Genomic DNA, 13,096 nt, shown 5'->3' on the forward strand with positions numbered 1-13,096 from the left:
TCGTTGGCCGCCATCCCCATCCCCGTTCATCCCAACTTCGCTGCAGCGCACGCATGTTGGACTTATTACCCGAGGTAGATCGAAGCAGATTTCTGGCGTCGCGCCGAGGTACGGATCAGCTGATATTCAGCATGCTCAAACCCATCTATATTCCCTTGGCTAGGCAAGGATCCCAGTCAATCTAAAAAAATCCGTTGATGCATCGCGGTCTTTTGCTTCACAAGTTAGCACTCTGGCAACATGAGCATCGTCAACGGATCGTGGGTCGGTCGCACACATAATTGTAGCTCATTTGTTGGCATATGTGTTATACAGCTGTAGATATTGATGTTGTTGCTTCGGCTGCAACTGAGCTGGTCAATGGTAGGGATGAAGAAGTAGATGCCTTTGTTATATCAGGCGAGAATGGAGCACCTCCAAATGACTCCATAGCTTGGTCAGGAGTTGACTCTATGTCCACTTCTAAGGCTGTGTTGGTTTGAGAGGAATGTGTAGTAGGTTGTAAAGTAGTTGCTATATAGAAAGAGTGACTGTACTCCGTAAACATGAATGAGAGTAAAGAAAGAAGGTTATTTAGCCGGGAGTGGGATCAAGCTTTTGAAAGTGCCTTACGCAGGCCAGTTTGAAAGCATATCCTATTTTTGACTTGTTTCCTAGGTAAGCAAAGCAAGCCTGGTGCAAGAAAAAAGACAAAGAAAATGGGGACGTGTGAGAATTTAGATAGATGTTTTCTGCAGACATTGTTTGAAAGCTAGCCTGACACCTCTCTATCTAGAAGAGTATGCCTCGGGAACAGAGCCCAAAATAAGCTCTTTGTGACCCTTCCCGCTTCGCTTTTCTTATCTTTTCTGTAAGACGAAGTCTATCTATCACGTTGACAAGTTATTTTTCACGACATGAACAATCTATGGTATTTGGCTCGAAAACGGAAGTGCTAGGTGGACCCGCGTTATTGTAACTATAACAAGGAAAACTTATTTTTCAAATTTGAATAAACTTGTGTTCTGCCGTTCGCCCATGTTGGAAAAAATAGACTTTAGCCAATTCAATGTGTTAGATGGAGAAAGTGGATTAGGATGAGAAAGTTCCTTATATGAAACTGGTTAATTTTTTTTTTATTTCATATCTGACATCTAGTCCTAATTTGTTTCCCAACATGACACTCTATTTCATTTTACCCCTGTTGCATAATGTGACAAAAAAAAAGCCCAATAGCTGCATTAATGTTACATATTCTGTCATGGTTAAATAACCAATTGAGACCCATCTATCCAATCTTGGTGAAAATGACACACAAGTCTTTTGAATTTTTGGGGAGAAAAATGACCTAAGAAATTATTACTCCATACGTTAATATCATGGACCTGCCTACAGATTATTGGCACCGTGCCCCCGTAGCAAAGTAGGACGTCGATCCCGTGAGATGGTCGAAGTCCAGTTTATTTTCTCTTCAAACAAACGTCACGTGTTTCAAAACGTGTCAGTCGCAGTGTGAAAGCAAGCATGTAGGCGCTTGACTGCGGGATTTTTTGTCCCACCTCGACGAGCGAATGGGCGACGGCCCGGTTTAAATAGTAGCTTCCGTTCGCGGTGGACAAGTTGATCCCTTGATCCCGTGTCGGTGTCTAACAGACAACGCACTTATGGGCCTTGTAGTCGTGTCTCCGGCCCAATAATAACTAGACTACATCGCTCCCCTTGTTCAGTTCTTCTTGGTTCCGGCAGCAAACAAGCACGGCGCATCTCTTTTCCCCTCCTCCTCCCAAAGGAAAATCTCCAAACCCTAGAACCACCACCACCACCACCACCACCTCCTCAGTCGCCATGCGTCGCGGACAGCGCCACCGCCGCCGCCCTCCCCTCAGCGCCCCAGGCTCCCACCGACCCACCTCCCTAGAGCGTCTCGAGGACGGCCAAGAAATCTATGTCTACAAAGATAAGGATGGCGTTCTCGTCACCGACGACTTCTACGGGTCCACACGACCCGTCGCCGATGTCCGCAGGGAATTCCGCCCCAAAAGTCAAAGTCAGGCGACGCCCAGCGACTCTCCTCTGTATGTGCCTGCCTTTTCTTGTTTTGTGCAGCGCTTGTCATGTGTTCTATTCAATCCTCAGCAAACTTGCTTGGTTAGGCTTTGACGATCTATTATCTGTGGTAAAATTTAGCTGCAAATGACCCATAATTGGCCGCAAACTTATAGAAAGTTGGATTCTTTATCAGATTACCTCACTATAAAACTGTGCATCAATAGAAAATTTGATGGATTTCTAATCAACCTGTGCATAGCTAGCTACCTTCATTCATCAATGCATCCAAATCTTAGTTGTCCATCATTTCAAGCCCTCCTCCCATACTGTTGTGCCACCACTCCATTGGCACTGCCACTGCACCTCCATACCTAGGCATAACCGACCAAGGACATAGAAACAAATTGAATTTGTTATTCTGCTAGGGCACACTGTAATTACCACTTAGATAAGTACTAAGTAGACTCGATGCACAATTTGAACCAGCTAGCCCAACTTTCTTTACTCTCTTGCCTGTGCCAGTTAACAATACTTCACAGAGTGGTATTAAGATGAAAGAGATTATCTACACCTAAGTTTTTTTTTTGGTGATCCTTCTTTCTTTACTCTCTTTAAACCAGATTGTTTTTCTTTTTCTTGCATTACAATCTCCCTCTTTTTGTTCAGGCATGAGGACACAGAATCAAATGTCTTGGCCTCAAAGGAGTTACTTGACACTACAGCACTGAAGGAGTCGTCGTCCATCACTAAAGACTCCTCTCTGTCACAGCCTACGTCGTACGAATCTCTCTCTGTCTCTGTCTCTGTCTCTCTCTCTCTTTTTGGGGAGAGATGGTTGGTAGTATGTATTGTCCATTTGTTCTTATAATGGTATAATATTTATATTTACTTTATTATGCGTCTGTTTTCAAATTTCTGAAATGAAACGATGCCCAATTACAACTATTTACCATGACTTTCCTTACTCTCTTGTCGCTGCCAGTTTCTGAATACACTGATTAACAGAGTGGTATTTGGATGAAGATGTCTAAGTTGCTTGTCGTTTCTTTCTTTATTACTCTCTTGAAACCAGATTGTTTCTTCTGCATTACAATCTCCCTCTTTTTTTCTTCAGGCTTGTTGACACGGAACCACATGTCTTGGCCTTGAAGGAGCTGCTTGACACTTCACCACTTGCGGAGTTGTCCATCACTAGCGCTTCCTCTCTGCCTCAGACTACATCGTATGACTCTCTCTCTCTCTCTTTCTCTCTCTCTCCCCTTAATTGGGTGCGATGGTTGATACTATGTGTTGTCCATGTGTTCATATTCATCTCCCATGATATTCTTCAACTCTTACTTGTGTTCCACTTCAGACCTCTCAAGGACGAACTAATTCCGACACCACAGCTGCTCCAAGCCCTGGACGAAGCCCAGGCTAAAGCCAATCTGTTTCTGACTCAACCGTACGTATATTTCCTATATGCCTCTCATCTAGTCAAAAATGAATTGATGGATTTATCCATAATTATATTCATCTTCTCATCATGTTCCACTTCAGGTCTGACTCCGCTTACCAGTATTGGGCGCTGGAAGAGCCAGATATGTTCTCATCCAACGAGTTGTTCATTGTCATGGCAACTTTGGGGAAATCAACCATCACTGACGCTTCCTCCACGCGGGCACTGGTGGTGACTCACTCGCCGACGCCACCCATTTCTGCCCGGAAACCTACCGGTTGGAATCATCAGTTTTTCATCAGAGTAGATCTTGATGAAGTTTTCCACACGTATCCTAAGCTGGGTGGGCCGTTCCGGAGCTTGGAGGAAGCTGAGACGGCTATACTCCTCCACCTTGATGAACTACATGATCCAAAAATGTGAAGCTTCTCTTTATCCCCCCTAGACCTTTTGAAAATAAGAAGCAATTACTAGTACTTACCAAGTTGGCCACTAATAAAACTATAAACTGGACATTGTGGACTGCTCTTCTAATGACTCAAAACAGAAGCCATCAGCAGCTGTATTCCTCATCTGCCTCCATTCCTCTCTGACTTGTTCAGATTTAAGCTCTTCTTACAGGTTTAAAGTTACTCATTGATTAGCTTTCATTCATTGGTTCTCAGGCGCTCAAATGATGGACTTTCAAGGTCAGAGATTGCTATACGAAATGCTCTTTACTGGCCAGACGGCAAAAGCAAGTATTCTTCGACATCCAATCCGGACGAAGATCATATGGAGCTATTGGTTCAAGCTTTGTTGGACAAGTACAACGAGGAGAACATGCTTTCGGGGGTTTGCTTGATCCCTTCCCTCGCTCACCTTTCTAGCTACTCTGTTGAATGCACGCATGCGACCTTGATTGTCTTGTACTATTCGTGTACCAATTAATTGTTGTTGATGCAATCTGATATCAGGATCGTGCATATCAAGTTGAAAATGTTGTGAACTTCCAAGAAGTCTATGAGGGTGATGCTGGCTGGTACTATCATCTGAATTGTACTAGAAAAACTGAAGGTGGTGTCAACAATCTGTTCTTTGCTGAAGTCTCGAAAATTATAAGAGGAGAACTTGAAGAATTCGAGCTAACCTGTCTCCATATGCTTGAATCTGTTGATAATGGTATTCTATGCTAGTCTTGCTCCTAGATATTTTTAAAGTTTTGTCCACAGTTTGGCGTGTTCCCTTGATTGAGACATTTTAATATATCCATATGAAGGCCCATGCTATGGTTGTATAAACGACTATATTGGTGTGTATCACCCCATTGACGCTGGTAAATACAAAGGTGGCCATGATCCCTCGTGGCCAAGAGGTCGCGGTAGTCATCCACTGGATTTCCCCGACGTAGACGTATGTCATTTATTACCACCTAGCGAGTTTTTTCTTTCATTGCATTGTTTATTTTTTATGTCATGCCCTGTTATACATTGCTATGATATTGTAGAGGGATGATCCTCTGGCGTTCCCAAGGGATGTGGATGCTTGGAGGAAAGCGGAGGAGGAAAGTATTACATGGATATACCAGGTATGTAGTTAGTATTTTATCTCGTATAATGTTTGTCAGTAATGTCACCCAAGTGGTTTATTTGCTTAGGACGATGATGTGGCAAAATCGGATGCTGGAAAGACTCCTGCCTGTTCCGACATGAGCCAGGGAAGAAGGCTGAAGTACATTGTACCGGCGAGGCGTCAGTTGGTTTGAGATGGACCTGCCTGTTTATCTTTTTGGAATTACTGTTTGTTCGTCGATAAGTATTTATGGGACAAGTTGAAGTTTTACGCGAGACTTGGAAGTATGAAATTTGAATCTAACTAGTTAGATTGTCGATTTCTAGCATGTGTGGTAAATCCAGTCCAAGCATGCAATTGGGACAAATTGCAAGTTTTATTTTGCAAGACTAGCCTGACATAAGCATCTTCAGTCGTGTCCCCCCAAACCGCGCTGGATTGAGGTTTGGGGGATATATTTCGTTCGTGCCACGTTTGGGGGACGTTGCGTCCCCAAAACAAAATTTCGGAAATTTTAAACTTGAGCGAGATTTGATTAGATTCATCCAAACTTGGCATATATTACATAGATTCAAACGAAATTTGACTAAATTTAAACTAAACCTAATCTAGAAGTGCTTGCGGCGGCCGGAGGCGTCGTAGTACTGCTGGAAGTTGTACATGTCGTCGGTGACGACCTGACGCGCTCGTTGGGCTCGTCCTTCACCAAGGCGCTTGGTCCTGCCTCGCCGTCGTCGGTGAGGTCCACGAGCGGCTTGCCGGTGTCGCGGATGGACATGGCGATCGCCATGTCGGGGTCGCCCCTCTAGACGTCCTTGTCGTTCATCGACGCCAAGCACGCCGCCCGCAGCCCTAGGGAATTCTCGGGGTCGTCGCTGCTGGCGATGAGCTGCTGCTGCCGCTCGTACTCCGCCAACAGCGCCGCCTGCGACGCTTCCTCCGGCTCCTCCTTCACCTCCGGTTTCGGGATGAGGAGGGCGCCGCCTGCGACGCTTCCTCCGGCTCCTCCTTCACCTCCGGCTTCGGGATGAGGAGGGCGCCGCCATGCCTCTCTTGCTGCCGCCGCCTGCCGCTGCCGCCACGCCTCGTGTTGACGGGCGTCGCCGGCTCCTCCTTCACCACGCGATTGGGGACGGTGTAGGGCGCCGAACGGTACGACGAGGACGGCGTTGATCAGGCTGGTCCTGAGGAAGAAGAGTTCGAGGAGGATGAGTACGTGGTCATCCTCGGCTGCCATTGCGGTGGTCCTCCTCGAGGAGACGGTGGCGGTGAGGGCGGCGTCTCCAACCTTGGAGCGCTATTGCGGATGACGCTGTCGAGGGTGCGCCCCGGAACGCCCCAGAACTGGGCGCGCCCATCCTTGTTCCAGCTGTTCGGCCCGCCGATGAGGCCGATGGTGCTGCGCATCTCGACGTCGTACTTGGCCTTGAAGTACGTGGCCCACCAGTCGTCGTTGTCCTTGGCCGCCCAGGTCGGACCCGCCCGCTCCTCGGCGCTGAGTTGAGCCCACCGGGCCTTGATGCCGTCCCTCCATTGCTCCGTGCCCGGCTTCGGCGGCGGTGGGACGCCAATGCCGTTCACGGCCATTGATACGTCTCCAACGTATCTATAATTTCTGATGTTCCATGCTTGTTTTATAACAATACCTACATGTTTTGTTCACACTTTATATCGTTTTTATGCGTTTTCTGGAACTAACCTATTGACGAGATGCCGAAAGGCCAGTTGCTGTTTTCTGCTGTTTTTGGTTTCAGAAATCCTAGTAAGGAAATATTTTCGGAATCGGACGAAATCAACACCGAAGATCTTATAATTCCCGGAAGCTTCCAGAGCACCGGAGAAAGGCCAGAGGGGAGCCAGGGGGGCCCCACCCCACAGGGCGGCGCGGCCCGGGGGGGGGGGGGGGCGCCCCCCTAGTGTGTGGGTCCCCTGTGGCCCCTCCGACTCCGCCTCTTCGCCTATTTATTCGTCCCTGACCTAAAACCTCGATCACGTTCGACGAAACCAGAGAAAACCATCCAGAGCCGCCGCCATCGCGAAACTCCAATTCGGGGGACAGAAGTCTGTTGGGCACCCTGCCGGGACGGGGAATTGCCCCCGAAGTCGTCTCCACCGCCGTCTCCACCGCCATCTTCACCGCCATCGCTGTCTCCATGATGAGGAGGGAGTAATTCACCCCCGGGGCTGAGGGCTCCGCTGTAGCTATGTGGTTCATCTCTCTTTATGTGATCTAGTTGAATATTATCTATGTGCTACTCTAGTGATGTTATTAAAGTAGTTTATTCCTCCTGCACGGTGTAATGGTGACAGTGTGTGCATCGTGTAGTACTTGGCGTAGTCTATGATCATAATCTCTTGTAGGTTATGGAGTTAATTATTACTATGATAGTATTGATGTGATCTATGCCTCCTTCATAGTGTGATGGTGACAGTGTGCATGCTATGTTAGTTCTCGGTGTAATTGTGTTGATCTATCTTGCACTCTAAGGTTATTTAAACATGAATATCGAATATTGTGGAGCTTGTTAACTCCGGCATTGAGGGTTCGTGTAATCCTACACAGTTAGTGGTGTTCATCATCCAACAAGAGGGTGTAGAGTGGTTCTATTATGTGATCATTGTTGAGAGTGTCCACTAGTGAAAGCAGGATCCCTGGGCCTTGCTTCCAAGCATCGAATCTCCGTTTGTTTACTGTTCTGTTACATGTTTACTGCCTGCAATATTACTACCATCAACTGCACGCCAGCAAGCACTTTTCTGGCGCCGTTACTACTGCTCATATTCATTCATACCACTTGTATTTCACTATCTCTTCGCCGAACTAGTGCACCTATTAGGTGTGTTGGGGACACAAGAGACTTCTTGCTTTGTGGTTGCAGGGTTGCTTGAGAGGGATATCTTTGACCTCTTCCTCCCTGAGTTCGATAAACCTTGGGTGATCCACTTAAGGGAAACTTGCTGCTGTTCTACAATCCTCTGCTCTTGGAGGCCCAACACTGTCTACAAGAATAGAAGCACCCGTAGACATCAAGCTATTTTCTGGCGCCGTTGCCAGGGAGGTAAGGTAAAAGGTATTCACATCCTCCGACTACTAAGCTATTTCCTAGTCTTGTTGCCGGTGTGTGAGTGCTCGAAGCAATTTCCTTTAGATCCTGCAATTGCATCTTTTTGTTTCTTGTTTACACTAGTTAGGCATAATGGACAACAATGAGCTTCTTATTCTATTTCCTAAGTTAAGACATGAATTGTGTGATGCGAAAATTAAAGAACCTATGGAGCCTCAATTGCATGCTAGTAGCAATGTTATTAGTATGAACGTAATCACTGCTAATGCTATGGATAAGTCTAAGCTTGGGGAAGCTAGTTTTTGTGATCTTTTTAGTTTCCCATCTTTAGGGGAGAAAATTTGTTCTGATAATGCTTTATCTCCCATATGCGATAACTCTAATGATGCTTGTCCACCAACTGCAAGTACTGCTTTCAAGATACCCATGAAAATTATTGAACGTGTTATTGATAACCGCTATGAAGGGGATGGAACTGTCCATCCTGGAGATCATTTACTGTTTTTGCATGGATTATGCGGATTATTCAAGTGTGCAGGTATCTCTACGGATGAAGTGAGGAAGAAGCTATTCTCTTTTTCGCTGTCTGGTAAAGCGGCGCATTGGTATAAATTGTTGAAGAATAGTCATTCTCTTGGTTGGGAGGAAATTGTACCTCTCTTTTATTCTAAATTTTATCCTCCTCATGAAGTGCATATTGATAGGAATTATATTTATAACTTTTATCCTCGTGATGGAGAGAGTATTTCTCAAGCATGGGGGAGATTGAAGTCACTAATGCTCAAATGTCCCATTCATGAGCTCCCCCGTAATGTTATTGTTAACAATTTTTATGCGAGGCTTTGAGGACAACACAAGGACTATCTGGATGCCTGTTCAGAGGGATCTTTCACAAGCAAGGAGGTTGAAGCTAGGTGGGATCTTCTTGATCGGATTGAGGAGAATGCTGAAGGATGGGAGAACAACAAAGGTGAAGAGTCAGGTATAAATTATGATTATGAATGCATTGAAGCTTTTATGGATACTGATAAATTTCGAGATATGAGTGCTACTTATGGTCTTGACTCTCAAGTTGCTGCAAATCTTTATAAAGCCTTTGCTTCTCATTTTGAATTGCCTAAAAAGAATTTTGATAAGTATCATGAACCTTTTAAAGAGGCTTGCATGAAGGATGAAATTGTTGTTAATGATTGCAATAAGCATGCTCAAACTCCTAAGAATGCTATTTCCTATAAGCATGTTAATTTTTGTGGAATGCATAGACCTTGTGGAATTAATCAAATCAAAGATGAATATTGTATCCATCATATTAATGAAAAAACTAGAAAGTGGGCTAGGGCTCTAGATGATCTTGGTAAAAAAGTTTGTGCCCTCTATCCTTTTATTTGTGAAGTTTGCCATGAAGTGGGTCATTTTAATTTTCAATGCTCCACCAATGATAATTTGAACCCGATGAGTGCTGCAAATTTGTATTGTGATGATGAAATTACTCCTAATCAGCATGATGAACTCACTTTATTTTTGTGGTGTGAAGAGTTATCAAGGAAAATTTCCTTGTTAGATATTAATGATCTTGATATTGATGATGTCCTGCATGGGTGTTTTTCTTATTGCATTGATAATAGCCATACAAATACTTACATACAAAATATTTTAGAAGATGACACCTTGCCAAAATATGATAGGACCGCTGTGTGTTTTGAACTAATTAATGAAAAGGAGGAATCCTCCCAAGTTTCTTCTATTGTTTCTGAAAGTAAATCAGGTTATGCGGACAAGCCACCCTTCAAGCCTCTTCCTCCTAAAGAAGGGAACGAGGAGAAGAAGAAGAAGAAGAAGAAGAAGAAGAAGGGAACGAAGAAGAAGAAGAAGAAGGAGAATAAAGAGAAAGAGGTAACGGCATATCCCCGCGTGAATGAGATAACGCTAGGTAACCGTAAGTATGTTGCTCCTAATGATTATTATGATAATGAATCTGAATACAATGATCTTCCTATGCCCTTTACATACATTAGTGATCATGATTTGAATGAGCACACTACTTTTGATATTGTAAATCTCTGGGAAACTAATTCTGAAAATGATGATGATAATAATTGCCATAGTATCAGTGCTATCCATGCTTCCTCCCATAATGATATAGAAAGCTCTAAGCTTGGGGAAGAGGTGTTTGAAAATCCTTTTGCTACTGATCATTATGTGTTTGATACATCTCCTTCTAATAACAATGATGGTATGGTCACAGATAAACCGACTGTGAAAGATAACTATTCTATTTCTTATGATGACACTGTGCCTCCGACCTTTGATGATTATTATAAAGAATACTATGATATAGGTTATAACTATCCTTATGAAACTTGTCATAATTATGATTGGATTGCCAAAAACAATTCCCTTAATATGCAACTTGTTTACCATGTTCAAATTCTTGATAATAATCCTGCTCCAATGACTATTAATGAGAAGAATTCTTCTTATGCCAAAATTAATGATACTTCTATGCATATGAACCATGATAAGAATGTTTTAAGTGATGGGTATATTGTGGAATTCATCAATGATGCTACTGTAAGTTATTATGAGAGAGGGAAACATGGGTATATGCATCTTAATAATATTAAGTTTCCCCTCTTTATGTTGAGAATCTTGAAGTTACTCGCGTTTTATCCTCTTATGCTTGTCACTTTGTTCTTCATGAATTCATTTGTGTACAAGATTCCTTTTCATAGTAAGCATGTTAGGCTTAAATTTGTTTTGAATTTGCCTCTTGATTCTCTCTTTTGCTTCAAATACTATTTCTTGCGAGTGCATCATTAAAACTGTTGAGCCCATCTTAATGGCTATAAAGAAAGAACTTCTTGGGAGATAACCCATGTGTTTATTTTGCTACAGTAGCTTTATTTTATATTTGAGTCTTGGAAGTTGTTACTACTGTAGCAACTTCTCCTTATCTTATTTTATTGCATTGTTGTGCCAAGTAAAGTCTTTGATAGAAAGGTTGATACTAGATTTGGATTACTGCGCAGAAACCGATTTCTTGCTGTCACGAATCTGGGCCTAATTCTCTGCAGGTAACTCATAAAATTATGCCAATTTACGTGAGTGATCCTCAGATATGTACGCAACTTTCATTCAATTTGAGCATTTTCATCTGAGCAAGTCTGGTGCCATTTTAAAATTCGTCTTTACGGACTGTTCTGTTTTGACAGATTCTGCCTTTTATTTCGCATTGCCTCTTTTGTTATGTGGGATGGATTCCTTTGTTCCATTGACTTCCAGTAGCTTTGGGCAATGTCCAGAAGTGTTAAGAATGATTGTGTCACCTCTGAACATGTGAATTTTTTATTATGCACTAACCCTCTAATGAGTTTGTTTTGAGTTTGGTGTGGAGGAAGTTTTCAAGGATCAAGAGAGGAGGATGATACAATATGATCAAGAAGAGTGAAAGGTCTAAGCTTGGGGATTCCCCCGTGGTTCATCCCTGCATATTTCAAGAAGACTCAAGCATCTAAGCTTGGGGATGCCCAAGGCATCCCCTTCTTCATCGACAACTTATCAGGTTTCTTCTCTTGAAACTATATTTTTATTCAGTCACATCTTATGTACTTTACTTGGAGCGTCTGTGTGCTTTTATTTTTGTTTTGTGTTTGAATAAGATCTGATCCGTCATGCTTGTGTGGGAGAGAGACACGCTCCGCTGTTTCGTATGAACAAATATGCTCTTAGCTTTATCTTTAATGTTCATTGCGAAAGTTGAACTATTTCATTCATTGTTATATGGTTGGAAACGGAAAATGCCACATGTGGCAAACGGTTTAATGTCTTGAATAATGTGATACTTGGCAATTGTTGTGCTCATATAGATCATGTTTAAGCTCTTGCATCATGTACCTTGTACTCATTAATGAATAACTACATAGAGCTTGTTAAAATTTGGTTTGCATGATTGATCTATAGAGTCTAGATATTTTCTGGTTGAGGTGTTTGAACAACAAGGAGACAATGTAAAGTCTTATAATAGCTACAATATGTTCATATGTGAGCTTTGCTGCACCTTTTATACTTGAGTTTGCTTCAAACAACCTTGCTAGCCTAGCCACGTATTGAGAGGAATTCTTCTCGTGCATCCAAATCCTTGAGCCAACTACTATGCCATTTGTGTCCACCATACCTACCTACCACATGGTATTTCTCCGCCATTCCAAAGTACATTACTTGAGTGCTACCTTTAAAATTTCTATTCTTTACCTTTGCAACATATAGCTCATGGGACAAAATAGCCTTAAAAACTATCGTGGTGAAGAATATGTACTTATGTGTCTTATTTCTTAGTAAGTTGCTTGTTGAGCGGTAACCATGTTTTCTGGGGACGCCATCAACTCTTTTACCTTTGTTGAATATCATGTGAGTTCCTATGCATGTTCGTCTTGTCTGAAGTAAGGGCGGTTTTCACAATCAAATGGTTTGAGTATGCATACTGTTAGAGAAGAACATTGGGCCGCTAACTAAAGCCATGATTCATGGTGGAAGTTTCAGTTTGGACAATCAATCCTCAATCTCTTATGAGAAAATTAATTGTTGTTAAATGCTTATGCATTAAAGAGGAGTCCATTATCTGTTGTCTATGTTGTCCCGGTATGGATGTCTAAGTTGAGAATAATCAAAAGCGAGAAATCCAATGCGAGCTTTCTCCTTAGACCTTTGTACAGGCGGCATAGAGGTACCCCTTTGTGACACTTGGTTGAAACATATGCTATGCAATGATAATCCGTGTTAACCCAAACTAATTAGGACAAGGTGCGAGCACTATTAGTATACTATGCATGAGGCTTGCAACTTATAAGATGTCTTATACATAACTCATATGCTTTATTACTACCGTTGACAAAATTGTTTCTTGTTTTCAAAATGAAAAGCTCTAGCACAAATATAGTTATCAATGCTTCCCTCTGCGAAGGGCCTATCTTTTACTTTATTGTTGAGTCAGTTTGCCTATTCTTTCTATCCCAGA

At 42.9% G+C, this 13,096-nt stretch overlaps 1 protein-coding gene across 1 annotated transcript; it reads left to right on the forward strand.

The window, feature by feature from the left end:
* The first annotated feature begins 1,704 nt into the window (after positions 1 to 1,704).
* On the forward strand, positions 1,705 to 5,409 carry LOC127301246 (uncharacterized). The gene is made up of 10 exons (XM_051331466.1): positions 1,705 to 2,054; positions 2,695 to 2,805; positions 3,143 to 3,250; positions 3,383 to 3,472; positions 3,568 to 3,885; positions 4,132 to 4,300; positions 4,423 to 4,627; positions 4,725 to 4,858; positions 4,953 to 5,033; positions 5,103 to 5,409. The coding sequence occupies exons 1-10, from the start codon at positions 1,825 to 1,827 to the stop codon at positions 5,208 to 5,210; spliced, it is 1,554 nt and encodes a 517-aa protein (XP_051187426.1). The 5' UTR covers positions 1,705 to 1,824; the 3' UTR covers positions 5,211 to 5,409.
* Positions 5,410 to 13,096: the final 7,687 nt, after the last annotated feature.

The sequence above is a fragment of the Lolium perenne genome, chromosome 5 (genome assembly GCF_019359855.2).
Source record: "Lolium perenne isolate Kyuss_39 chromosome 5, Kyuss_2.0, whole genome shotgun sequence".
Taxonomy (NCBI): Eukaryota; Viridiplantae; Streptophyta; class Magnoliopsida; order Poales; family Poaceae; genus Lolium; species Lolium perenne.

Coding starts and splice junctions, on each gene's coding strand:
- LOC127301246 (XM_051331466.1), top strand. CDS start 1,825: ATGCGTCGCGGACAGCGCCACCGCCGCCGCCCTCCCCTCAGCGCCCCA. Junction 3,251..3,382: donor TCTCTGCCTCAGACTACATC/GTATGACTCTCT, acceptor GTTCCACTTCAG/ACCTCTCAAGGACGAACTAA. Junction 4,628..4,724: donor GCTTGAATCTGTTGATAATG/GTATTCTATGCT, acceptor ATCCATATGAAG/GCCCATGCTATGGTTGTATA.